At 40.3% G+C, this 27310-nt stretch overlaps 1 protein-coding gene across 2 annotated transcripts in view; it reads right to left on the bottom strand.

Moving 5' to 3' along the window:
• Window positions 1-18796, bottom strand: part of sfswap (splicing factor SWAP) — a 118932-nt gene extending 100136 nt beyond the window's left edge. For both annotated transcript variants that reach the window (XM_079835320.1, XM_079835321.1), the window contains exons 1-4: window positions 18461-18796; window positions 16568-16731; window positions 4459-4590; window positions 1624-1703 (exon numbers count right to left, since the gene is read on the bottom strand). In XM_079835320.1, coding sequence (XP_079691446.1) covers window positions 1624-1703; window positions 4459-4590; window positions 16568-16731; window positions 18461-18654 — 570 coding nt within the window. In that variant the 5' untranslated portion in view covers window positions 18655-18796. The remainder of the gene's footprint in view (window positions 1-1623; window positions 1704-4458; window positions 4591-16567; window positions 16732-18460) is intronic.
• Between the last annotated feature and the right edge of the window lie 8514 nt (window positions 18797-27310).

Below are 27310 nucleotides of genomic sequence, written 5' to 3'. Positions count from 1 at the left end.
CCCAATCAAATCAGAATCTTCTGAATAGAAAAGAAAAGTGAATAGAGTCTTTATTTACCACATAGTTATAAATGGCCTCTTGCAGAGTACAAAGCTACAATCCTTCGGTTTAAGTTATTAGACATCCAACAACAGAAAACCAAATCAAGTACATATTTGCTCAAAGTAGATAAGTAAGGAATAATTGACGACGGGCCGTTCAATTATTAGAATGATAATGCACACCCGAGGTGGTGATGCGGTCACGACGCGAAGCGGAGTCTACTGCAGTTATTAATAAAGTTATTAGAAAGAGAATGAGAGAGAGAGAGAGAGAGAGAGAGAGAGAGAGAGAGAGAGAGAGAGAGAGAGAGAGAGAGAGAGAGAGAGAGAGAGAGAGAGAGAGAGAGAGAGAGAGAGAGAGAGAGAGAGAGAGAGAGAGAGAGAGAGAGAGAGAGAGAGAGAGAGAGAGAGAGAGAGAGAGAGAGAGAGAGAGAGAGAGAGAGAGAGAGAGAGAGAGAGAGAGAGAGAGAGAGAGAGAGAGAGAGAGAGAGAGAGAGAGAGAGAGAGAGAGAGAGAGAGAGAGAGAGAGAGAGAGAGAGAGAGAGAGAGTGCTTGTGTGAATTAGGCTGCCTCTGTGCGTCTCTAAACAGCGCTGTTATTACCTCGCTAGTGAAAAAATATCACGTGTAGCCTTTAAGTTGCTCCACTATATAGGCTAACTGATCAAATCGTCAGGGCAGCGCTGACACCTTTTTGTGAAAACTGTAGTGCGTGTGCGAGCACGTGTGATTTCAGTAATGAGACAGAAAAGCTTGCCTTTGATGTCCGCTTCCCTTTGTTGTTTTTCATCTGGACTGTCTAATACTGCTGCCGCCCAGTTGTTGAACGTGTTATATTCACTGTAAATATTAAGATTTACTTTAGGAAAATCGTCTGTCATATTGTTGTTTTTTAGTCCTGTAATTTCCGTTATTACAGTTAACTATGCGAAGTGATATGGAACTGTAATGCGGTCAAGAGAGCTGCCTGGAACTACGTTCGCTGTGCATCTCCCAGAAAATAATTGCACACCTCAGAACGTTCATCAGCCAATCAGATTCAAGCATTCAACGGCCCCGTAGTATAATGGTGATTATAAGTAGGAAAACACAATATAATGGTTTCTTTTTGATTTGCAAATATTAGAGATTTTATTTTACTTAATTTATCTGTATCATTATTTAATAATTATATAAATAATGAATAATAATTAAATAAATGTTGTTTTATTATTTTATATATTATATTAGATATTTTCCCAATTCTTTATGTAAAAAATTATAATAAGTAATGTTTATCAACTCTACAAATAAATATCCATTTTCATGCTGTACATAAACAACGTTGTGATGCCAAAATCCACTAATAACATTTAATTGATTTAATAATTATTAATAAATTAATAACTGATTTTAGTTTTTAGTGTTGTATTGTTGTATTATAATTTATTTAGACCTAATAGTACAGATCCATAAGCCATTTATCTATTAAAGGCCATAACAAGAAAATAAATGCCATTTTATTGGTCTTGCCCAGAGTTTTAATATTGGTGGATCCCTAAGTAAAGCTTTGCTAAATGGGTATAGTTCATAATCTGCTTACCAGCTCTACATCTGGAGGGATGAGGAGGCCAGGGGGCGCCACAAACGGCTCCTCATTCTCTTCCTCTGGCTGCTCTTGATCTGAGACAAGAGCAAAGGTGAGGGAAAAACAATATGAACAGACAAAATCAGATCGGCAAGGCATAAGAAGCACCCAAGAATCAAAAGTGCAAGGTGTGGGGGGTGGGGATAAAACCCACACAGATGCAACTAAGAAGCTTCTTAAACTTAGGGCACTATAAAAGAACCGGAGGCACTTTAAGTTTCATTTTGAGTTACTCCAACTTTCCGAGAGACCACAAGCCCCGTCAGCTCTGTTTACTGCTTCTACCTCTATGCACTCTTCCACCCTCAGCCTCCATGAATTGGCCAGGCCAGGTAAAAACCAAATTAAAATTTTATGCTGAATTCAGTGTGAAGGGAAATGGAGGCTCGAAATGGAAATACATTGCTGGTGCAATAATGTGCAACAGCCAAAGATATTGTGGGAGATAATCAAATCTAGTAGTAACAAAGTGGCACATTAGTTACTCTATCAAATCAAACAGCCCTTCTAAACATATCCAACGAATAGTCAGTCCAGCAATCGAATCATCATCTCACAAAGCTAGATCTTTGAATAAACAGAATAAGGTCTGGTCAACAGTGCAGATTATTTTGTCCAAGAGCCACCCGCTCAATGAGACCATCAGAACGAAAAGTAAATAACAACGTTTGTTTTGTTTTTATGTTTAGATTATACCACAATTATAGACTGGTATTAAAATGAGGCATTTTTTTGTACAAAAAACACTGGCGAACTAGCAGAAAATTGATATCCAAAAGTAACAAGCACTAAATATTTCATAGATATAACTGAGAAAACAAAGCAAAAAATGCTGTTCTGCTTTTGGATATCAAGTTATCTTGCTGCTAAATTCCTCAAACAAAAATTCTAATATCTTTCAAATATAAGAAGCCAGATCAGGTAATTTCACCTTCACAAGGGCTAGTTCTACAAACCAGAAACCTAGTTGCTCAAAACCCCTTAAGTTAAGAAATCCTCTACGATTATAAACATGGGTGACTTGGGAGAGGGGGGGCACATGCTACCCCCATATTTATTGTTTTCTTGCTAGCGCCAACTGAAGACACACGACGAGAAACACCATTGACAGGAGAGACTCATTGCAGTAAGGTACTGAACATTGAACGTTAATTTAGATAAAACAGTTAATTGCTTTGATGTCGTGACTGTGGACGCCGTTTAGCCCTTCACAGTGGAGTAGCGGACGGGCACGCAAGGCATATTAAATTAATATTATGATTAGGCTACTTTTATTATTAAATTAATATTACAATTAATTTGCCCCCCAATATTTCACCGTTCACCAACGCATAACCGACGTGCTGCGAGGATATGAAGATTAGTTAGATTAGCTTATTACTCCTCATTTCAAAACCAATTTGTTCAACACAAAATACTTCTCGATTCACAAAAATAATTTATTTTTCACAATGGGCCACAAGTGAAATAAATTAGATTAATCTCTCATCGTCTCCAAGAGAATATGCAACATTAATGCAGCGCCAGATGCCATTGGCTTGGTTAGTTTTTACTTTCAGTTTCTGTAATGAATAATTGACTGGCGTTTGAGACTTCTTAACTGGCATAACTCTCACGCGTCATTTCCTGTGATAACAAAATTAAGTAAATTATAAAATAGGCTAAATGAGTAGCCTAAATAACAAGGAAGGCAAATAAACAAGTTACAAGCAAACTTAAACTAGTTTGCTTAATTTCTGCAAATACTTTGCTGATGCAGATAACAAAATATAAATTATAATTATTTTTATTAACTCCCTAACACAAGAGTCAAATGTCGCCCATGATTATGATGAGAATGGTTTTCTTAACTTTAGAATTCCTTGCAACTAGGCTCTTCTTGCACACTTTATTTTCAAGTGAACTGACAAAAAAATCTAGTGTGTCCTTATTTTTGGAAGTTGTGTAAAGCCAGCCAATCAGATTACGGTTTGCAACAGTGAAAAAGTACATTCCAATTTTGTAGGCAATATCAGAGGGTCAGTGAAAGGACTGTGGGACGCGGTGTCAGAGGCTGATGATTGCGAATGATATTCCTCTGATGAAGGGGAAACATGCTGTGTGGCTTCCAGTTCAGCTCCTACAAAATGTATGACTTCATCACAGTCACAGTGAGAAAAAGACAACAATGACACTAGTTGATTGTCTGTGTGTGAGTGTGTGTGTGTGTGTGTGTGTGTGTGTGTGTGTGTGTGTGTGTGTGTAATAATTCAGTGGATAAGGACTGTACGCCATAGGCTAAGTGTCTTGATCTCTGCAGAGTGCTGGTGCAAGCAGGTGTGAATGAGGAATACAAAAGCATCGAGGGTGATTTCTATTTGTTTTAGAATCTCATTTGTCACAGAATTTCTGCTTCAGACGAGCTTTGAGGGCTCAAACTAATTCTAGGCTCCAGTGTTTATAAAGCAATCAGCCATGGAGTGTGATGTTTTTGCTAAAACCCTTTAGTGCTGAACCGCTGGACCTTGCTGGTCATTAACAGTCTCTGCATATCCACCGCTTGCCTCGCTCACTCCTTAAAAAACTTTGAGCTTTTCAGTGCCTTGAGGCTCAAAAACGATACTTATTTGACCTAAGGGAAATGGACTCGTTTCAACCCGGAGCATTTTGAAGTTTGTAGGCTAAAGCATGTCTGAGAAGCACAGAAACTTGTCTCAAAAACTGAAGCTCCTCAGGCAGACTCAAGCAGCAGTTCAAAGCAAGCATGTGGTTTTTGAAGTTGTGTGGTTTCTAGACTTGTACGGATCCCACCTGCTTCTTTGCTGGCCTCCTCTTCCTCAGTGGGCTGGGAGGGGTCGTAGTAGTCCGCGCTGTAACGGAAGGCCACTGCGTTGTAAGTGCCTTCATCGGCCAAAGCTTCGCTCAGCCTTTTATACTCCTCCTCTGGAAATAGAAAAAAAAAAGATTAATGAAAAAACTACTCAACTTCTGAATGAATGGTAATTCTCTGCATCCTCAAACATTCCCTTTCTGTTGTTCTCTACAATTTTACGGCTGATTCACATTGAGTCAAAGTTTAAACGTTCTAAGGTTGAGGCTAAAACACTGACCCAAAAAATTATTACTTGACTGGCCTTAATTCAGTTAAAAATGCTTAACTTTTTAAAATATTTCTCTATCTTGTGTGAAAGTGATATGTGAAGGCCAAGTATGGTAACCTATACTTGGAATTTGTCCTCTGCATTGTTGATTGACCCTTTTTACAAAATGTAAAATAAGTCTCTGATGTTCCCAGTGTGTGTATTTGAAGTTTTAGATCAAAATACCCCACAGATAATTTTTATAGCATGTTAATAATTGTCACTTTTTGAGGGTGAGCAAAAACGTGCCGTTTTTGTGTGTTTCAGGGTTAGTGATGTCAGGGTTAGTGATGTCACTAACCCAGGAGGAAGCTTGTATAGTCTCTACCAGCTGTTTGTTGTATTCCATAAAATGCAATTTCTTTAAAAGAAAATATCTCCCTTTGCTTTGAACTTCGTAACTTTCCAGACATTGTTTATGCTCAAACTGCAACATTACACACTAACTAAAGTTTAAAAAGTGAAATCATAATCAACCACCCCTTTAACCCTTTAGAAGTAGCGAGTAGTGAACACAGACACACTGCAAACCATGGACACACACACCTGGGGCAGTGGGCAGCCATTTTCACTGTGGTGCCCAGGGAGTGATTGGGTGTTAAATGTTCAAGGGCACCTAAGACTACATTTACACTGCAAGTCTTGCACAGATCTAATAATTTTACCATATCCATATATTTTTTGGCCCGCCTGTTTACATTCACTTTAGACATTATTTAGACTGGCATACGATATCGGTGTTTACATTAATTCCTGGCCAAATTGATTGTTTGTGATGGCTTTACTATGCACATGGTAGACCCTCTGGTTTTGAATGGCCGTGCTATAAAAATTAATGTAATTCATGTTGTGTGGCCATGATAATTTGCCAGCATGGACAAGATAACAGCTGTCATGGATGTTCTGCAGCGCAAAATCTGACTGAACGGATACATACAGGAAAATAAGGGTGATTTTCGTTTGTTATTATATCTACAGCTTGTTAGATCTAGAATTCTGAAGTGAAATAGCGCTGTAAGATTACATTACAAGATTACAGCCATAGTGAAGCTTTTTAGTTTAATTGCAGCAAAGTCATCACCTCATTGCTGAAAATTTTTTTTTAGCTTTCAGTAGTGAAGCTGTTTTATTTATAAAACTCACTGGGCAGAGGTCAAAAAACAGTTCTTGAATGTTTCTGCATGCGCACAATTGCTTTCCTTTATAAATCTGCGAGTGAGCGCATACAGGCATATCCGCTTCATAATAAAACATTAAAAAGCTATCTTTGTGGGCAAAAGTGTAACCCTCACCTTGTGGTGGCTTGGAATTCAAAGCGGAATCAGATATTCATGTTTAGACATAGGTCAGATGTGCAGATATCGGATATGTATGGAATAATTTTAGACTCAAAATGATTAATAAATGCTAATAAACTTGATAAATGTTGCAGACATGTTTTACTATCCACAAACAAATGCCTTTTAACTTGTGTGTGCAAAATACAGAATTACATGAATGTGCAGCGATTTGTACAAATAGAGACATAGTTGTGAATACAAAACTTCGATTTTGTATTAATGTAAATCAGAATTTGTGCGTGTAATGAGTAAGATGTGCATTTGTGGATCCAGTGACGCACATGCATTCATTGACTGAGTGAGTCGATCCTATTTGATTCATTTGGATTTCGAGACTTTCATTTCGGCGGTTTGGCCTTGCACGATCCACACACAGCTGTCTATGAAAACCTGCTGCCACTAGATGGCAGTATCCTGCCAAAACAGACACCGGCACCGTGAGTGTTATTCTGCCTTTAAAACGCTTTATGTGTCCTCGTTATAAAGACGAGGGAAAAGTCTTGTATAGGCAAGCAGATTAAATCAGGTTATGAACACAACATTGTTCATCACAACATTTTTCTCCCATAGAAAACCATTATGCTTAATATGCAATATAGCGCATGTCCAATAAAGTATAGCCTACTTTTAATATCACCGTTTTGAACAACATCTAGGAAACCCATTATAAAGTAAAACGTAATGGGCTCATCTGTTTTTATGTACATGTAGGCTACTACATAGCTACTCTCCTATTCTTTATTAGTGAGGTATGTACAGAATTTGTTCTTTTAATATCCCTTTCTGTAATTAAGCGTGCAGGAAAATGCTTTAAACGTGTAATTATAAACGCGTTGCGTTCATATTCTGGGCTCATCTGCCTTTTTTTTTTTTTTTTTGCACATGCTTTATTAATAAGAGTTTGGTCTTGCACGGTCTTCTTAATGCGTTTTTCACATCAAGCGTTTTAGAATAATCCAGAGGAAACAATGTGAAACTTTGCGCGTTTTGGGTTCATATTTTTATACTTGTAATTATTGCTGTCTTAATAATGCATTAATGCATCCTGGGCTCATCATTTACATAGTAAGCATTTTCTCCCATAAAGTCTATTATAAAAGAAAACCCTTAATGTGGCTTCCTGCAGTAAAACGGTGATGTTAAAAGTAGGCTATACACTTTATTGAACATGCGCTATATTGCATATTAAGCATAATGGTTTTCTATGGGAGAAATGTTGTGATGAACAATGTTGTGTTCATAACCTGATATAATCTGGTTGCCTATACAAAGTAGCCTATGTGTAATTAATGCCTTTTTAACATTAGCCTACTGTTAACCGTTTTCCTCGTCTTTATACGAGGACACAACGTGTCTCATAGGCAGAATAACTGTTTGGGAACAGGTGTCTGTTTTGGCAGAATACTGCCATCTAGTGGCAGCAGGTTTTCTTAGACAGCTGTGTGTGGATCGTGCAAGGCCAAACCAGTAGGGATGAAACGGTATGGAAATTTCACATCACGATTATAGTGACCCAAATTATCACGGTTATCAATATTATCACTGTTTTCTTCAAATGAGATGAAAGTGTTCAAAAAGAAAATCAACAAACAACAAATAAATCAAGCAGCTCTATGCACTTTTTTAAGCTATATTCTATTCTGTGGGATTTCCTTCCTTATAATGGCCGTCGTCAATAGCAACGCATAAATAATAATCATTTGGTGTAAATATAATCTCTAATATTATCTCTGTAAATATATTCTCAAGCAATATTCTCATCAGAGTTCTATCAGATGACACATTTAAATCTAGCATATTTTGTGTACGAGCCCAAACAGTATCCTAGTGAAATGCATATCCATATTTTCATATTATTTGACAGTTTTTTTTATTAAATATCATAAAATCCAAAAGGTGTGCATCATACCTGACACCTAGATGAACACTTTACAATCAGTTTTATGACTGCAAGTCATTCTTCAAATGTTATTGAAGTTAGAAACGTGTATACCAATCTTGTATGTAACTTTAGAGACGGTCCCTAAATGTGCAAATCTCGAACGTAAAACTTTATGCCAGTCATATCAGATGCACTGTGGTTCTGCTGTGTTTGTTTGAAACTATTTTTGCTGCTGAAATAGAACAAAAACAGTCAACCACTGTATGACGAATGAATCTCCTGCGTACATTGCACGTTTTGAGTGCAGATTTCAGCGAGTGAGAGCGCGCTCCGAATAAAACTCTGGCTAATCTGAACACCTCTGATTATTAGAAACACGTGTGGTTGGTTATAATGCGCAACGCGATTATAACAGATGGCTTTTGAGAATACTATAATAAGTTTATTATAGCCAAAGAGGTTAGTGTGAGTGGTAGTAATACCAGACATAGTTTAGGTATTGAGGTCAAAGTCCACTTGCCTTGCGTTCACAGATTTGACGCCTTTCCCCTATTAAAGCGACTTTCTTCTGGCATGTTCTGCAGACAGGATGACCATTTTCGATTAAGTTTCCCTCAGGACTTTTGTAAAAGCCAAAATATGATCACACCTCAGATTTGGTCCTTTTAGAAGGCTGAACAATCCCCCGAGTGCTGTCACTGCCTTCTGCCATTTCTTCTCATTCAAAAAACAGCGTTGTACACTGCACTGCGCCTGCACCAGACTGATGCTGACTGGACAGGATTTACCGCAAGTTTTCAAAATCGTGATAATCACGCGCAGTTTTAAAGATAATTAATTTTTATACGATATTACTAACCGTCAGTACATTTTATCGTGGTTTATCGTGAAACCGGTAATCGTTCCATCCCTACAAACCGGTGAAATGATAGTCTCAAAATCCAAATGAATCAAATAGGATCAACTCACAAACGAGTAAATGAATGCATGCGCATCACCGGATCCACAAATGCACATCTTACTCGTTGCACGCACAAATTCTGACTTACATTAATACAAAACCGAAGTTTTGTATTCACAACTCTGTCTCTATTTGTACAAATCGCTGCACATTCATGTAATTCTGTATTTTGCACACACAAGTTAAAAGGCATTTGTTTGTGGATAGTAAAACATGTCTGCAACATTTATCAAGTTCATGTATAATTGTGTGTGCATTTATTAATCATTTTGAGTCTAAAATCATCTCATAGATATGGATCTGATTTAAAACCACATTTGGAAGTGGCTCAGATCGGATGCAAAAAACCCTTGTGTGGATTTTTGTGTTTACACATGAGCAACAAATTCCGATCAGTGTTTCTCAGGGTGTTTTCACACTGGCAGTTTAGTTTAGGAACGGGGCATGGTTTGCATGAAAAATTGCTAATGTGAACACTGTCATGTGGCCCTGGGTGCGCACCAGGGAACCGAACCCGAAACTACCTGAAGGAGGTGGTCTGAGTTTGGTTGCACTCGAACTGTGGCATACTTTTTCAGGAAGAAAAGTAACCTGCAAATGCACTTTAGTCGATTACGATGTATTTAGTTCAATAAAACACATGAAATCCAGCAGTGTATTAGCGCATAGCGAGTGCAATCGGCAAATGAATGGCAATCCACTGCCCAGGGTATAAACACCCTCAGTGTTTTCCAGTCCCAGAATGTTTTAGAGGTCTCCTCCTTCACACACACAAAGAAGCTGACGAGTTGTTTCAGGTGATTTAATTAGTGAGGCATCTAAAACATTCTGGTAGGTGGGACCACAAGCCTGGAGGTGAGAACATCTGATCTATAGCCAGAATCTGTATTGATTCTCATGCATAGCTGATAGAAAACCAGATGTGTCCTCATGACAGTGGCAAAGCAACTCTGTTGCTGCATTTCATTTATTCACAATCGATTATTAATAATGATTATCATAATTTACATTGAATGATGTTTTGAATAGCTTTATGCCATTGTTTGAAGCAACTGCAAGCCATGTTATATCAAAATAAACAAGCTGAAAACACTCTTCCTAAAAAAATTTTTTTATTGCTTTTCTACAGCATTAAGCCTCAAAAGTCAAATATATTGTTTTATCATTTAAAAAAACCAAACCAAAGACATGCATGGTATTATAATGTTACTAAAACTAAATGTAAACTAATGGGAAAAACCCTTAAGATAATCTGTGGAAAGAAAAGAAAAACATCTTAAGCACACAGAATAATGCAAGTTGTTTTTTTTTGTTTTTTTATTGCGCCTTTGAACGATTACATAATTGTGGCATCCGTAATTGTAATCACGATTACAAATTCGATTAATTGTGCATCCCTACTACACTCACCTCACAGTTTACCTAAAACTGACCTTCTGGAAGTGTGTTAAAGCCACAAGATATCATAAATTCATACCAATCTGCACATCGAAAAAGCCACAGTGTGTTCTCATCTTTAACAACCTCGCTACAGAAATCACAACTACTAAAACTGCAATTGAGCACAAGAACAGTCTAATATTAAACAAACTAAATGCTTTATTGCGGTTTTTAGGATGTTAATGTAGACAGATTGATAAAAGTTTAATGAGGTTAGGTCTCCCCCGAGGGGCGAATCCACATGATGGCTACAGAGATAATGACTATGTCGTTCTGACACTATCAGCAAAAGACATCATAATTCACTCCCACTTACTGCGCACCTCTGTTTAAAGATTGTTAAACTGTGAATTGAGCTAAGGAGCATCACTTTTGAATTTTGAACCTGGTCATGCATTTATTGAGTTATAATGATGTGCTATATTATATTAGCTCCATTTGATTCGTCAGCATAGCCCGAAGACTAACTAGTTACGAAACAACATTCTGAAAATGATTATAGTAAAAGTGATAAAAGAAATAGATCTCCAAAGAAAAGCTCTAAAAAGTGATTTGGATGAGAACTTGTAAAATAGCTTATGCATACACATACATCGAGGTTTATGACATTTTTGGATGATATTTCAGTGCATCCGAAGAAATATAGCTTATTGCTTTTATACAACAGATATTTGATGATGTAAGCTAGCAGATTAATTGCTGGGTGTAGTCAAGTGACAAACTTGATGTTCTGAACAACAGTCCAGAACAAGTTAACCAACACATAAAAACAACATCTGACAAAGCAACCAGTAACCAGTCTGGTGACCTAGCATAACCCGACAAGAACACTATCACATTTTACAACTCAACATATTTTATTTGTTCTAAAAAATAAACTCCGTCATGTCAGTTTTACGCTCTTCACACAAACTACAAACTACAAAGTACAAGTGCCTTTCACTATTCTTGAAATGTTATACAATCAAAAAGATATATGAAACCAAAACATTTAAAAGGTGCTTTAAGTGACTTCTTGTAAACACTGTTGATATTCGAAATCACTAAAACAAACACACCCCTACCCAAGAGTATGGGTCACACCCATATATTGATGCCTCCACCCATACATTCATATACACGCCATGCAACATAGGCAACGACTATGGCGGAATCTGCTGTGCCTGCCACCCAAGGGTATGATGCCAACAATAAGTGAAAGCCATTTGTGTTCATATGATAATTCAGGATGAATGTCACTTTTTATCAATTTAATGCATCCTGGCTAAATAATTGACTTACTTAATTACTAACTTACTGACCCCAAACTTTTGAACAGTAATGCCGTTCAAAGTCTGCAGCCCATTTAAATAATTTCCAGTCAAATTATTATTTGTATCTCAAAATGTTTTATGACGTGAAATTAATGTAAACACAGCCAGTTATACTTAATGCATTACATTTTTTGGGGAATCGGATCATGAGGTTATAAGATTCCTAAAGATTCCCCCTCAGCTCAATCACAGAACACACGTCTGAAACTGCTACAATATAAGTGGTTGATGCGGATAACTCCAATGGTATTGCATAAATAAAATGGAAATGTTCCTGACACTTGCTTAAAATGTAGCAAATTTAAAGGTACATTACATCATTGCATATGGGAGTGCAAAGAAGTTACACATTTTTGGAAAGGTGTGAAAGAAATGATAGAAAATCCTGGATTCCACATTCCACCGTCACCTTTAATTTTTTTATTTCATTTATATCCTAAAGAGATCAAGTTAAAAAAGATGACATATTTAGAAACATAGGTATTCTTCAAGCAAAACAGCTTATTTCTTTAAATTGGAAAAGTATTTGTGCTCCAAGTATAGGACGGTGGCTAAAAGAAATGGTAACAAATATGCCAATGGAAAAGATTACATATTTTAAGGAATAAATATACAGTTTTTGATGGAGTTTGGGGACCTTTCAGATCATTCTTAAAACGTGGTGGAGTTGGAAAGGTGTTAATAGAAGACTAAGAAAAGAGGTGGTATCGAATATCAATATAAAATACTGAGAAGTTTTTTTTGTTTTGTTTTTTGTTTTGTTTTGTTTGGTTCTCATTGTTAAAAAAAAAAAAAAAAAAAAAAAAAACATTTTTAAAAAAAGATTCCCCCTCCTAATATTTTGGAAACAGTAGCCAATCAGTTGTTTTAATTGTCATATTTGAATTCAGCACATCAAAATACATAATAAATAGCGCATTTTATCTCTGAAACACAACGTTAAATAAAAAACAATTAGCAGCCCAGTGTAATAAATAAATGTTTATTGAGCAGCAAAACAGCAAATTGGAATGATTTCTGAAGGGTCATGTGACACTGAAGACTGGAGTAACGATGCTGAAAATTCAGCTTTTCCATCACAGGAATAAATTACATTTTCAAATATATGCAAATAGAAAACAGTTATTTTAAATTGTAATTTCACAATATTAGTATTTTTGATCAAATAAATGCAGCCTTGTTAGGCAGATGAGACCAACTCCAAACTTTTGAATGGTAGTGTAAATAAAAAGTATTTAGGAATCTCTTATAAGTAATTGATTAACGATAACATGTACTTGTGAAAATAATGATACAATTTTTTTTAAATTAACAAAACGAAACCGTGCATCATGTTAAAGCTGCAGTCCGTAACTTTTTCTGGTTAAAAATTATTCAGAATCAATTTGAGCAAGTACACAACAAGCCAGTATTCAAAACTCTCTCGTTAGCTTAGCCCCATTCACAAGCTTATAATAATAATAATAATAATAATGTGTTATATTTAGAGTGGTATGGTGGATTTTGGCGGGAAATTCAAGCTCAATTTTTGCGTCATTACGTCACGTCTGTATACATAAAGAAAGAGTCCTGCTAGTAGTAGTAACGCATGTGAGGAGCATGTATACCGCATGTTCTTCAGTGGATCATTTATAGCCTTTTCTCACAGCAGCTGGAATAATTAAACGTATCATTTTGATGGCAGATTGTAATCCAGAACCTGCGTGAAGTTGGCCCCCCACCCAATGCAAAACGTCGGCAAAATTGTCTCAATCGGTTGTGCTGGTTTGTGCCGTAAAAAGTTTTGTTTGTGCTGCTTTGCTTTTAAGATATTAAAATAACATTTATAGGTCATTCTGAGATCACCCACATGCTCCAAATTCAGCCCAAATAAGCCCCGTTTCCACCAAGATTACCCGGAACAATTTGTACCAGGAACTTTTTTTACAGGAACTTTTCTCCCCCCAGACCTGCTACTGTCTGCGTTTCCACTGCGGTCTAAAGTACCGTGAAGATTAGGCATTACCGTGATTAATTAGTTCAGAGACGTGGGACTGCGCGTTCCTCCCAGTCAGCAACGGACAGTAATGACAGTCATCTTTGTGCGATACTGTCTGCAACAATAAAAAGTATGGAGGAGATGCAGCGCTGCTTTTGCTAGTTATGTATGGTTTACTAGAGTAATGAACATAACTGCGGAAAAGAGACGAGCACTGATACTAAAGCGTATTCTGAAAGGTCGTAAAGTTAGATTTAAAATAAGACAACGTATGTTATTAACAGCTATTACGGACATTGACCGTGCGATTGCTGAGACGAACGCACGCCATCAGACATAAAGAGCAAGACTGATATTTACTGAATGCAGAACAAATCTTTTAAAAATGGCGGTTGAAATAAAATGCTGCGTGGAGTCAACCAATCAGCATGTTAAGCAGCGCCCAAGTCCCACCCCTGAAAGTTCCTGAACTTTGAAAAAGTAATACCTCGGGAGCAGGGCCATTCGCAGGGGAAAATCTTTAACCGGAACTTCATTTAGACCCTGGTTCCTGCGGTCGAAACACACCGAGTACCACCCCAAAGTTCCTAGTTCCTGGGCAAAGTTCCTGCGGTGGAAACGTGGCTATAGTCTCAAACGTTTGTGCTTAGTTGTTGAGCTGCTTCTGTTTTTAAAATTTGAATTATAGGCGATGATGTTAAATAAAAAAAGCGTCTAACTCTTCTCTCTCAAACTATGTAAAACCAAGAACAGTTTCATATGGAATCATCACAGAAAATACTCCTGAAAATACTCCCAGTACACAAACCAAACTGGTTGAAAGGTATATAAATATTGTATGTTTTTTCCTGAATGATAATTGATCATAATTACATAATTAATTGTTGATAATTCTTTATTTGTTTTTTAGTTTTGGTTTTGTAATGAAATATTGCATGTTTTTTTTGGACCTGGTGTACCTTCTGATAATTTCTACTTAAAAAGAAATTAAGAGAAATAAGAAACGGTTTGTTTATGAAAATCAAATGAAAAAAATGACGCTAGATCTTTCGTAATTTTTGTTCAGGGGTAAAAACGAGCACTGAACGCCCTTCAACTCATCCTGTCTCTTCAGTCCCATCACGCAGAATAAGTGTTAATCAGATGTACTGCTCTGCAAATTACTTACAATAAAGTTTCTTCATACTGGCTGTTGCATATAGGCTATTTCTTGCCAATATAAAGAGCATACCTGTCCGCGGAGGCGTCGGCACGTTCCCTTCCATTGTTTCCTGATAACAGCGGAAATAACTTAAAATATTTAATATTTATTAATTAATCATTTTGATCAAGCCTACAGATAGGCTAAGATATATATTTTTAAAAGTGTATTTTATTTTTATACACTCATAATAGGGAGGGAAAAACGTTACAAAACGCTTTGTAAAATAAAGAGAACAAATGATGTGCGCTTTCTGCCGAAACTCAGCGAAAACCTGCCTCACAGACATGGAAAACATGTCTATAGAAAGATTTAAAAATGTAGATCATTTTCTGATTATGTAGGCAAATACATTTGAAACCAGCGGTAGCCTCATTTGTTCCTGTCAGAGCTCATTATCATTTGCGAAGCGCGGGCTAATCGCCCATGTGAATATCATAAACGTTTCCAAATATATAAGTTCTTTTTATGGGGTTGGGTTTATTAAAAACAAATTATGTTATTATTAAATCAATTCTGATCAATTCTGCGTATAATAGTGACATGTTGCATATCGGATGTTTTTCTTAAAAGGTTTTTTGAGAATAAAATAAATAAAAACAAAATACATTTTTCTCAATGTTTTAGATCATATAAAGCTAAAAGGAATGTTTAAGGGCCGCCCACATTCGAAACAAACTATAGGCCTAAAGCATAAAAATGTTTTACCCATGAACCAAAGAAACAAAAAAACCTCTTAAGTCTCGTTTTTACGTTTCTTCTACAAAACTAAAAAACAAATGTCAAACCGTTTCTCATTTGTCTTGTTTTTTAAAAAGTAGATCTTTATTTTTATTTATTTATTTTTTCGTTTGGTTTTGTTAGACAGAGAAATAAGTAGCTTTTTTTTCAAGATTTAATTAAGTGAAGGAATGACTGGGATTGAGATGCAACTTTCCATTTCTGACACACGCTTGTCACCAAAAAGGAGGAAAATAACCAGAGCTTGTTCAAACAGAGAGTATGTTATTTGAAATAGCATAGGTAACCTACTGCTATTACTATTTCTGCTAAATATTTAGGCTATAGCCTAAATGAGTATGCTGTATGCAATTCTGCTGGTGACGCCATCGCGTATAATGTAGCTAGGCTATAATATTTTAAAAACGGAAGCAGCACAAACGAAAATTTTACCGGCACAAACCAGCACAAACAGAGCACAAACGTTTGAGACTATTTGGGCTGAATTTGGAGTATGTGGGGGGCTGAGTGACCTCAGAATGACCTATAAATGTAATTTTAATATCTTAAAAAGCAAAGCAGCACAAACTAAAATTTTTACGGCACAAAGGGAGCACAAACGATTGAGACTATTTTGCCAACGTTTTGCGTTGGGTGGGGGGCCAACTTCACGCAGGTTAATCACGAAAGGTCCAAACGACAATCAGTGACAACTGGAGATTCACCCGTAGTCAAAAGCAAAATTTTAGAATTCTACAGGTAACGCTAATAAAGACTTAATAAAAAATGACTGACAGCTAACAACAAATACAAAAAAATAGAGCTAAAGCATAAATCAGAGTAAAAAATACAAATAAATCAACACTGCCCTCGAGCTGACATGAACATCACAGGTTCGAATTATACATTAAAATGGACTGAGCTCACAGATCACTGTGCATTTACCTTGTCTGGCCTCCTCTTCCAGCAGATCTGTGTGCATGGCCAGGTACCTCTCCTCATCACACAGAGCCTCTATCCTGGCTTCCTCCTCAGACAGCTGGTAGTCATGATTCCACGAGCCTGCGTCATATTCCGAAAGATCATGTAAATGACCACGGCCATCGTACCTGCAATACGAATCATGTGGTTAAAAAGGTGAGAGGAAATTAACATTGGATTACGTACAACAAATACTCACCACGCTGGAGAACCCTAAAAGTAAAGCCTTTTGTTTGCATATTCACATTTATGGTTCTCTTTCTACTTCGCTTACAAGGTTTGCATGAGGCGATGCCTGGGCAGCAAAAGGCAGACGGCCTATATGATGCGCTCCAGAGGGTGTACGGGTCAACAGATGAGTGAACTTGCATAATAAAGTTACTAAATCCATCTAATTCTTCACTAAAACCATAAAAAGACGCAACAGGAGAATAAATAAAAATAAAACGCAAACAACAACTCTCCTCTTACCTTACATGGTTCAACAAACCATTCCAACTTGTACCCTTGTCAGACAACTGAGACTTATTGAGACAACTGCAATCATCATTCCTACAATTACTGCAAAAGAAGTACATCCACACAAGCCCGAGCACATAAATACCTATCCGTAAGAACCCATATGGAGGAAATTTTCCTGCGCTCGCTCCTGTATTCCACTTCTCAGTTCCAGTTTCTTCGGCAAAAGAGAGAAGTGGGCGATGAGGTGGCAATCGGGGCCTGGCGGGACCCCTTAGCCTTAATTGCTGAGGAAATAAGTTCTGTATTATGTGATAGAGAGACACACACATACACATTGGAAACAAGAAACAGATCCATGCAGATTAAGGTGGCTCAATGCAACCCGCTGCGTTTCAACACACTCGTGGTTCATTACCAATTTTCACGTTTTTAAAACGTCTGCAGCTGAACTGGAAAAAGTGTTGAGGAAGAGAGAAAACAGATAAAGAACACAATATTCGACTGATTACTTGTTATAAGTGCTTCCTGCAAAAGAACAACGTTAGACTTTGGATCTATGCACAAAGACAGAATTCATATAATGGGATTCAATTCATAGATCATCATATGTGAGAACCACCTTAATGCACGGACTAATTTACAGTAGCGGGCTAATCTAACGCGAATTTGCTATGGTTTGCATTTAATCGTATAAATACAACACAAATGTGACCACAGCAAATTCACCAAGTGTTAAGAAGCAGAGGCCTCACATGACCAAATTTTTTTTTCATATTATGATTCTAATTAATTTATTCTATATATATATATATATATATATATATATATATATATATATATATATATATATATATATATATATATATATAGTAATTTAGACGCAACTAGTGAGGGCCAGGTGAGCAAGGACTCTGCCTCAGATTTCAAATATGCCCTAACCCTGCAAAGGAAAAACAACATATTAAACCAGCCTAAGCTGGTTAGCTGGTCTCTCGTGTGGTTTTTAAAGGTGTCTGGGCAGGCTTCTTTTTAGCTTGCAGGCTAGGAGACAAGTTGAGAACCAGCTTGGCCAGAAGACCAGCTAATGACCATCTTAGCCAGGCTGGAAGACCAGCTAACACCAGCAAACCATCTTAGGCTGGTTTAAAGTTCTTGTTGAATCCATTTGACAGTTCTGTCATTGCATTGAGCTTACAAAAAAAAAAAAATCACAATCCAAGCAAGTTATCTTAGATCTGTCGTTGTCAAGTTTCTTTTATTCACGTTTGGCCATGTAAACATCACACAATGCCATCAGCTCCTCCTGTGCTGCAAAACAACACAATACATCCAAGGTCCCTTTGGAAGACATTAAGTTGGTTAAGTAATTATTCCCATTAGGTTTGTTTAACCGACCTATCGATCATGATGTTCTTGTCCCCCATCCATGGGATAAGGTGTTTGCCCTGCTCGTGGTAGCTGGCCCTCTCATCGTCCCGGAACAGCTTACAGGCGTAGCCGAACACCAGCAGCTCCGCATACTTGTTACTGTCGCTCTGCTCCTTAGCCGCTTTATTATGCTCCTTCTTGCTCCCCCCGCGCCGGTACATTCCAGATACTATCCGCTAGACACGCAAAATAAGCGATAGACTATTAGAAACGTATAACCATTTCTTTACAGATGAGAGAGAAGGAATAATATATGTCAGCTAACAATTGCTCCAACACATATCAACACACAGCTGAAACAAATATGGCGTGTTGGAGAATGCTAGGTTTCAGAGTCACAGATTCGTTACATTGTGATTCCTTAAACCGAATGCAGTGCTGCCGTTTTAGTTTGTAAATATATTTGTATATGAATATGTGGGCAGTTTATAATATATTTTTTTTTTTTGGTGTGAACTAAGATAGTGAAGATGGATACCATTCCCAATCGAGACGAAAATGTCAACGTTAAAGTAAAAATGAAGACGCAGATTTGACCCACGCTGTAAACTTGTGTTTGTACCGCAACAGAAGCAAAGTCAGATAAACTGTAGGTATTCTTCATCCAACAAAACTAAAAGCAAAATGTATCACCGGGTAATAGTTTTTGAGTCGTTTACTTTATAATGTAATGTAATGAGTGTTTTTGTTCACGAGCACTTTTTTAGCTTGCACTTTCCATGAATGGGGTGCAAAATAGGGACTTTTTTATTTTTAAACAAATCGTCAGTCAAAGAAGGTGCTGGACAAATTCAGTGGCTCATAGCTTTATGAGTTGTGTAGTACCAGCATTTAAGTCACGTTGAAACCACCGATCCATATTCCATACTGTCATTTATATCAGTGGTTTAAACCTGAATTGTTTTTTTTTTGTATAAAAATTAACAATAAACATAAGTATTAAATAGACCATTTAAACATTTATCCAACAATACGATGGGATTAGATAGTCTTTACCCAAAAAGGAATAAAAGAAAAATTACACACACACAAACAGTTTAGCTAGCCTATAATTAATCTCTAGAGTGAAACAAATATGTAATTTCCTATAAGACTCAAAAGAGCCATTTAATGATTCAGCAGACACACCTCACATTTTATTCATTTAATAAAATAAACCATATTAGATATATAGTGTACAGTGGCATAAATGCAATATTCCAGTGTCAAGTGTCATTGATTTATTTTTTTCAGTGTTTGCTGACATATGCTGACAAAACTTTCTGCAGAATGCTAGAGCACACAGGGCCCGAGATATACACTTTCAAAAATGAATTTATAACCAAAAAAAACAAAAATGCCTATTTTGTTTGTCTGTTTTTTATTTATTTTATATGTTTATTATATCAAACACAACATATACTATAATATTTATCACTTTCAGAAGTGTTTTAAGTAATTTCAGGTTTTTCTGTAAAAAAAACACAGGTATATTGCATTTATACCACTGTATATGGGGATGGGGGAGCAGACAGAAATTACATAAAAAGGTCATACTCCTCCATTCAGATTCATTTGAATAAATCTTGCATACATGATCCACACTTTTATTACAGCCCAGACAACATATACTTACATGTTTATCACTTTTAGCAGTGTTTTATGTAACTTCAAAGGGTTTCCTGTAAAATGACTCCAAAATTGTGTATTTAGACCACTGTATGTGGGTATAGGAAGCTTTTCAATTTGGGTAAGGCAAATCCATACGGCAGTGGTACCAGAGTAATTTAGTGTAAATAAGTACAGGGTCCGCAGACTTTAAGTGGTTATACACATAAGAGACCTGTTCATAAGATGACATGACAACCTAAGTACCTGCAATGTCTCAAGCACACTTGCTTATTTAGTTAGTTAGTGTAAAGAACTATGATAAAGAGTGAAGTCTATATGACATGTAATGTGTTTGCATTTAAAACATTTTAACAGGAATTTGTTGCTGGTAGAATTTTGAAAGTGATAAGCCCTCTGGTACTGCAGCCAATGTTTTTTTTTTGTTTATCAAGCTCCAATAAAACACTTCTTAATTTCATGTTATGCTTTTTGTCACCTGAGGGTTCTGAGCATGAACCGAGTGCTGATTGGTTCTTCCAATGCATTGGCATTATCAGATGTACTTCCTAATCCATGTAAGCATGGCTGCATCTAAAAACTTAGGCTGCTGACTTGTTGCTTCGCTGCCTTTCAGACGCCATCTTAATTTTTTTAGCTCGGCTGGCACAGGATGGAAAGCACAGGACTGTGGATATCAAAGGATGCTTCAATGCTGCCTTCAAAAGGAATCTCAGGAGAAAGGAAGTCCAGCTAACGTTGGATTCAGACAATCATTGACGCCTTCCTACCTTTCAATGCATCCTCCGAAGGCAGCGTTTTTAAGATTTTGTACGCATGCAGCTCATGTATCTCGTATGCAAGCCTTCGATCTCCCTGCTGAACGATTATAACTACATTATGCCACCTGTAGAGATCTGCTATTGGGGTTCTACCATTTTCTTGCTGCAGCTTGTCCTTTACGTTTGTTATTTTGACTATGCTGAATACATTTTTGTATTTGCTCAGCAGCAACAACGACAGAAGCAGCGTAGCAGATCTCATCCACCAAAATCAAGCTCATGTATATCCAATGCTAATAAATGCTGGTGGAAATAATTCACTTCGAGAGTTGTCATAACTGAAAATATATTTATAATATTTATGTAATATTCCAGAATTATTTAATTTAACAATAATGTTTTTAATAGTTTTAGTTAATTATATTAATCCTACTTTGTCTTTTTGTAACTGTTTTGTCTGCTGCATGCTCAACGAGATGGTGTAGGAACTAAGAATGTTCTTTATTCAGATTTCTTGACACTCAAGGACACACAGGGAAAACGTATAGAAAACTTAAACCAATAAACGTATCAAAAACCAACAAAGAACTGGGGGGTATTCCAGAAAGCAGGTTATGTGCCATACCCGGGTATGTTTAAGAGTCAGTAAGCAGATAACCTCAACTTTCGGTTCCAAAAATGGAGGTAACTTTCAAGGTATGTAAGTAGCCATAGCAACTCACTCTCTGAACATAACCTGCTCCGAGGCAGGTTATGTTCCAGGGTTAGTTTGCTTAAGAGGTGTTCAGATGCGTGTAATATAATTAATAGAGTTATTAATAACTAAATATGTAATTGTTACAAGCACGCCAGGCTCCACCCTCTCACAACCACAACAATCCCAATCACCAGAGTACTGAGCACACACACCTGCACGTCATCATCACAGCAATCACCACCTGCACTTAAGCCCCACGCTCACACTCAGTCACTGTCCGGTATCGTTTGCACATGCTATTACTCATGCATGCTTCCTCGGGCTCACCTGAATACTTACCTGATCTCCTTCGTCTCCTGAGTGTCTCCTCGTCTCGTCTTGTCTCCTGGTCCTCGTCTCCTTCGATCCATTGTCCCGCTGTTCTGCAATCAAGAAAACGTATCGTATCACCATCATATCCAGCATTCACCTGAACTGCCATATCTGACTCTCACCTCATCTGCTCACATCCTGGTTCTGCAAATAAACTCTGCTTTCACCTGCCTCTGTTATCCATGTCACCTTTGTTTGTAACAGAATACCGGACCAACACAGCACTGCACCAGGATGAGCACCCCGGATCCCTTCCAAGAGCTCGTCGACGCTGTTCGGCGAGCTCTTCCCTCCAGCGCACCTGCACCTTCACCAGCGAGCACTTCCGGAATCAACACCACTGCTTCTTCACCCCCTGAGTGTGCCAGTCCCATGGCCAGACCAGCGCCCTTCTCTGGTTCTGCGGAGGATTGCAACGGATTCCTGCTTCAATGTTCGCTGGTCCTGGAGATGCAGCCGCGCCTGTACCCCAACAATCGCGCTAAAGTGGCGTTCATCACATCTCAACTTTCCGGAAAAGCCGTTGGGCGGAATCCCTGTGGTCCAACGATAGTCCAGTGATCCAGACCCTGTCCGGGTTCATGTCTCACTTTAAGGAGGTTTTTTTTGGGAAACCATCATGGGATTCGTCGATCGGTGAACAGCTTTATCATCTAAAACAAGGTACCTCCACAGTTGATGAGTATGCTCTCCAATTCCGAACCCTCGCTGCTAGTGGATGGAACGAGCAGTCCCTGATTACGACCTACCGACAGGGTCTGGATCCTCGGGTGTGGCTGCATCTCGCTGCATACGAGGACACCATCGGGCTAGAACGCTTCATACAACTCTCCGTCCGCTTCGCCACTCGTATGCAGTCGTGTATAGAAGAACACCAGGGCCAGTTGTCATTCTCTTCATTCCTCCGCCGACCAGATGGTGTCAGCCCTCCCGAGCCTATCGTCGCTGTCCGATGAAAACCACGTATGTCCATTTTGCCGATTTTGAGATTTTTCGACGGATTGAATGTCCAGGTTAATTTCCGTATACAGTATGCTTCACATATCTAAATGACCAATGAAAAGTTGTGAAATCATGTCATCTGATTTTCACGTATATCCATTTGGTGTCAAAGCTGTCAATCACGCCTGTGGAAGCATCTCGCCGGTCTCGCCGGTCTCATGAAGTTTCTTCGAAGCTCAGCACTGGATAGCCGAAAGTACGACATTGAAGCTCTCCACAGTTTAGTTCTAATCTAGTTCTTCACAGATTCGTTTGCTTGCTAGTATGTAAATAAACTCTGTCTCATTGATAAGATTCAAACTTTTTTTTTCTTAGTCAAACTGATCAAATTATAGCCTGTAATGCTACTGTCATGATTGTCACTAGAACATGCTTCACTCATACTGCTATCACCACTTGCCAGAGGCTGAGAATGTCCAGCACGTATTCCTCTGTCAATATGAAATGCGACTTGGCCATTCTAATTAATGATCGGAAGAACGCGTATCGACCACCGTTACTGTAAAATATGCACGTATGTCCATTTAAACTCAATTTTGGTCAAATGTGGATTATATCATTACACTGGCAAGAATATGGTTACATGTAAAGATGCCGTACCAAGTATGACAACGCTACATTCAACTGCTTTTGAAATACTGTGTTTTTTTCACTTCCTGAAAAGTAACCGTTTTGGACATATGTGAGTTTCATCGAGCAGCGACGCTATGCAACTGGAGAATTCCCGACTGAGCGGCAGAGGCGGCTGACCCAGAATCTCTGTCTGTACTATGGTTTATCTGGGCATTACATCTCCGAAAGTCATTCCTCCTCGACCCATGGTGAGTGCAATCATTCCTTTTCTCAATAAAATGAAGCCACTCACCACAACTGTAAACCTTACTGCTGCTGGAATCTCCCTTTCAGTTACTGCCCTCCTCGATTCTGGGTCAGCCGGGAACTTCATCTCGGGAACCCTCCACCGCCAGCTCAAGCTCCGCACGACCACTACTCCGACGATCTACCAAATCCAGTCGGTAACCGGAAGACCACTCAGTCGGAGACAGGTTAGTGGCTCTGTGGGTCCCATCGGAGTACAAGTCGGAATCCTCCACATGGAGCGACTACACCTGCTGGTTCTGGAGGAGTCCACCGCTGACATCATCCTGGGGCGCCCATGGTTAGAGCAGCACAACCCAGTAATCTCCTGGAAGACGGGAGAGGTCCTGAAGTGGGGCGACGACTGCTTCCCATCTCCACCGATTCGTCCCTCTCCGCGTTCCCAAGATCTCCCTGTCTGTGCCACGTCCATCAAGAGTCCGGTAGAGAGACGATCGGTGGATGTTCCCTCCTGTTACGCCCCCTTCAGTGACGTCTTCTGTCCCCAATGGGCTTCCAAGCTGCCTCCCCATCGGCCATGGGACTGTGCCATCGATCTGCTGCCAGGTGAACCAGTGCCCAAAGGAAAGATCTATCCGCTCTCACTTCCGGAGGAGAAGGCCATGGAGGAGTACATCAAGGAGGCGCTGGAGCAAGGCTACATCCGTCCATCCACCTCCCCCGCTGCTTCGAGCTTCTTCTCGTGGCGAAAAAGGACGGAGGCTTGCGGCCCTGTATCGACTACCGCATACTCAATAACATCACAGTTAAGTTCAGATATCCCCTTCCTCTTGTCCCAGCTGCCCTGTGTTCACGAAGTTGGACCTCCACAGCGCATACAAACCTCATCCGGATACGTGAGGGGGACAAGTGGAAGACCGCCTTTGTCACTCCCACAGGACACTACGAGTACCTTGTGATGCCATATGGACGCCCGTATTCCAGGACTTCATACATGAGGTGCTCCGGGAGTGTCTCCACAGGTTCGTGCTGGTCTACATTGATGACATCTTGATCTACTCCCAGAGCCTGCAACCATCGCCGTCACGTTGCGGAGGTCCTTCAACGCCTGAGGAAATACCAGCTCTACCTTAAGGCCAAGAAATGCTCTTTCCATCAGCCCTCAGTGCAGTTTCTCGGCTACATCATTGATCACAGTGGCATCCGGATGGATGAGAGGAAGGTGGAAGCCATCCGGTCCTGGCCAACCCCATCATCCGTGAAAGAACTCCAACGATTCCTGGGTTTTGCCAATTTCTACCGACGCTTCATCCAGAATTACAGCTCCATCGCCAGCCCCCTCACCAGCCTTCTCCGAAACAAGCCCAAGTCTCTGTCCTGGACCCCATCCGCCACCCAAGCCTTCCAGACCTTGAAGGACGCCTTCACAACCGCTCCCCTCTTGGTCCACCCCGATCCAGACCTTCCTTTCGTCGTCGAAGTGGATGCCCCCACCACCGGGGTGGGTGGGGTCCTGTCTCAGCAGCAGGGGAACCCCAGTTGTCTCATCCATGTGCCTTCTTCTCCCGCAAGGTCAGCCCGGCGGAGGTCAACTATGATATTGGTAACCGCGAACTCCTCGCCATCAAGCTCACACTGGAGGAGTGGAGGCACTGGTTAGAGGGCGCCAAGCATCCATTTCTGGTTCTGACCGACGACAAAAACCTTGGGTATCTCCGCGAGGCAAGACGACTCAACCCCCGACATGCCAGATGGGCTCTCTTCTTCACGAGATTCGACTTCCACATCTCTTACCGACCTGGGGGCAAGAACATCAAGGCGGATGCCATTTCCCGCATCCATGGCCCCGAGGAACGGTCCGAGGAAGAAGAGGAACCCATTCTCCCAACTCAGCTCTTCCTTAGCCCCATCACCTGGTCGGAGGAAACCTTGCCCTCTACCAATGCCTCCACCAACGTCCCACAAGCACAACGCATCCCTCTCATCCACTCCTCGCACACATCACTGGGCACTGGTCACCCTGGGGTCAATGAAACCCTCTCGCTGCTACGCCAGCGCTTCTGGCGGCCACACATGTCAGCTGATGTCAGAAGGTACGTGCGGGGATGTCGGGAATGTGCCATGTCTAAGAGCCCACGACACCTGCCTGCTGGTAAACTCCTTCCTCTGCCCGTTCCCAACCGTCCATGGTCACACCTAGGGGTAGACTTCATTACAGATCTCCCAGTGTCAGACAACTGTACCTGCGTCCTCGTAGTGGACTCCTGCCGACTGCTCCCACTACGAGGACTACCCACAGCCCTGGAAACCGCTGAGGCCATGTTTAACAATATCTTCCATTATTATGGCATCCCCGGAGACATCGTATCAGACAGAGGTCCCCAATTCATCTCCAAGGTATGGAAAGCCTTCTTCTCGCTCCTAGGTGTGACCGTCAGCCTCACTTCAGGATACCATCCCCAGACGAACAGGCAGACGGAAAGGAAGATCCAGGAGATTGGCCGTTTCCTCCGTACCTTCTGTCACGGCCACCAGGACTCCTGGAACCAGTTCCTTGGATGGGCCGAGTACGCACCGAACTCCCTCCGACAACCTACCACCGGCCTGACCCCGTTTCAGTGCGTACTCGGCTATCAACCTCCCCTCTTCCCGTGGTCCGGGGAACCCTCCGACGTCCCTGCTGTGGATTACTGGTTCCGGGAGAGTGAGAGGGTCTGGGACCAACCATCAGCTTCAACGGGCCCTCCGCAGACGCAGGATGACACTGCGTGGGTATAAATAGGAAGTATGTGGCAATATCGCATTACGTTTCTGCTTCAGAGCCAAGAGTACCTACCTCTTCACTCCTACAGCCTTCTGAGACTGTCAGCTTCTTCGAGACGAGCAGCTTTCCAGTCGGTGTTGGTGTGACGGCACGTTCCACTGATCGCATACTTCCTGCCTGCTGATCTGTGCAGTGGTCTGCATCCAGCTGGTGTGTGTTTCCCTGGGCGCTTCGGCATCGACTGCGAAGTTTCCTCTCACAAAAAGAGCTTGCATGTGGCACGTCCTTTTCAGGATGTCTCGCCTGTGCACTTCTGGGTGCGGTCGGTTTCTCTCGCCCTCTGATGGGCACGAGCGCTGTGTGACGTGTTTGGGCTTTCAGCACGCTCAGACAGCGCTCGTGGATGATTCATGTTCCCACTGCAGGAACATGATCATCTCTGTGTTACGGTCGAGACTCCTTGACCTCCGTGCTGATGCTGGAGCGAGAGTCCCCTCTGCCACACCCCAATCTGTGGTCTCCACGAGAGGCGGCACTTTGGCTGGTGGCCAGGGTGACCTGAGGGTGACGGTGTGGAATCAAGCTCTGATGCTAATGCCTCGGCCCACACCCCGCTCTAATGCACTGACCCCGCCGAGTGTTCAGGCGTGTACATCGGGGCCGGCACCTGCTGTCCCGATTGTCGAGTTTGGCGGCGCGGAGGACGAGGAAATGTCGATCGCCGCATCGCAAGGTGGGCTGGAGTCATCTGAGGATGATGATTCGGCTGTGCTGCCACCTTCGGGTGTGCCAGC

Source organism: Gobio gobio, assembly GCF_949357685.1.
Source record: "Gobio gobio genome assembly, chromosome: 14".
Taxonomy (NCBI): Eukaryota; Metazoa; Chordata; class Actinopteri; order Cypriniformes; family Gobionidae; genus Gobio; species Gobio gobio.
The sequence above is the reverse complement of the archived record's forward strand: the minus strand, read 5'-3'. Positions and strand labels throughout refer to the sequence as shown.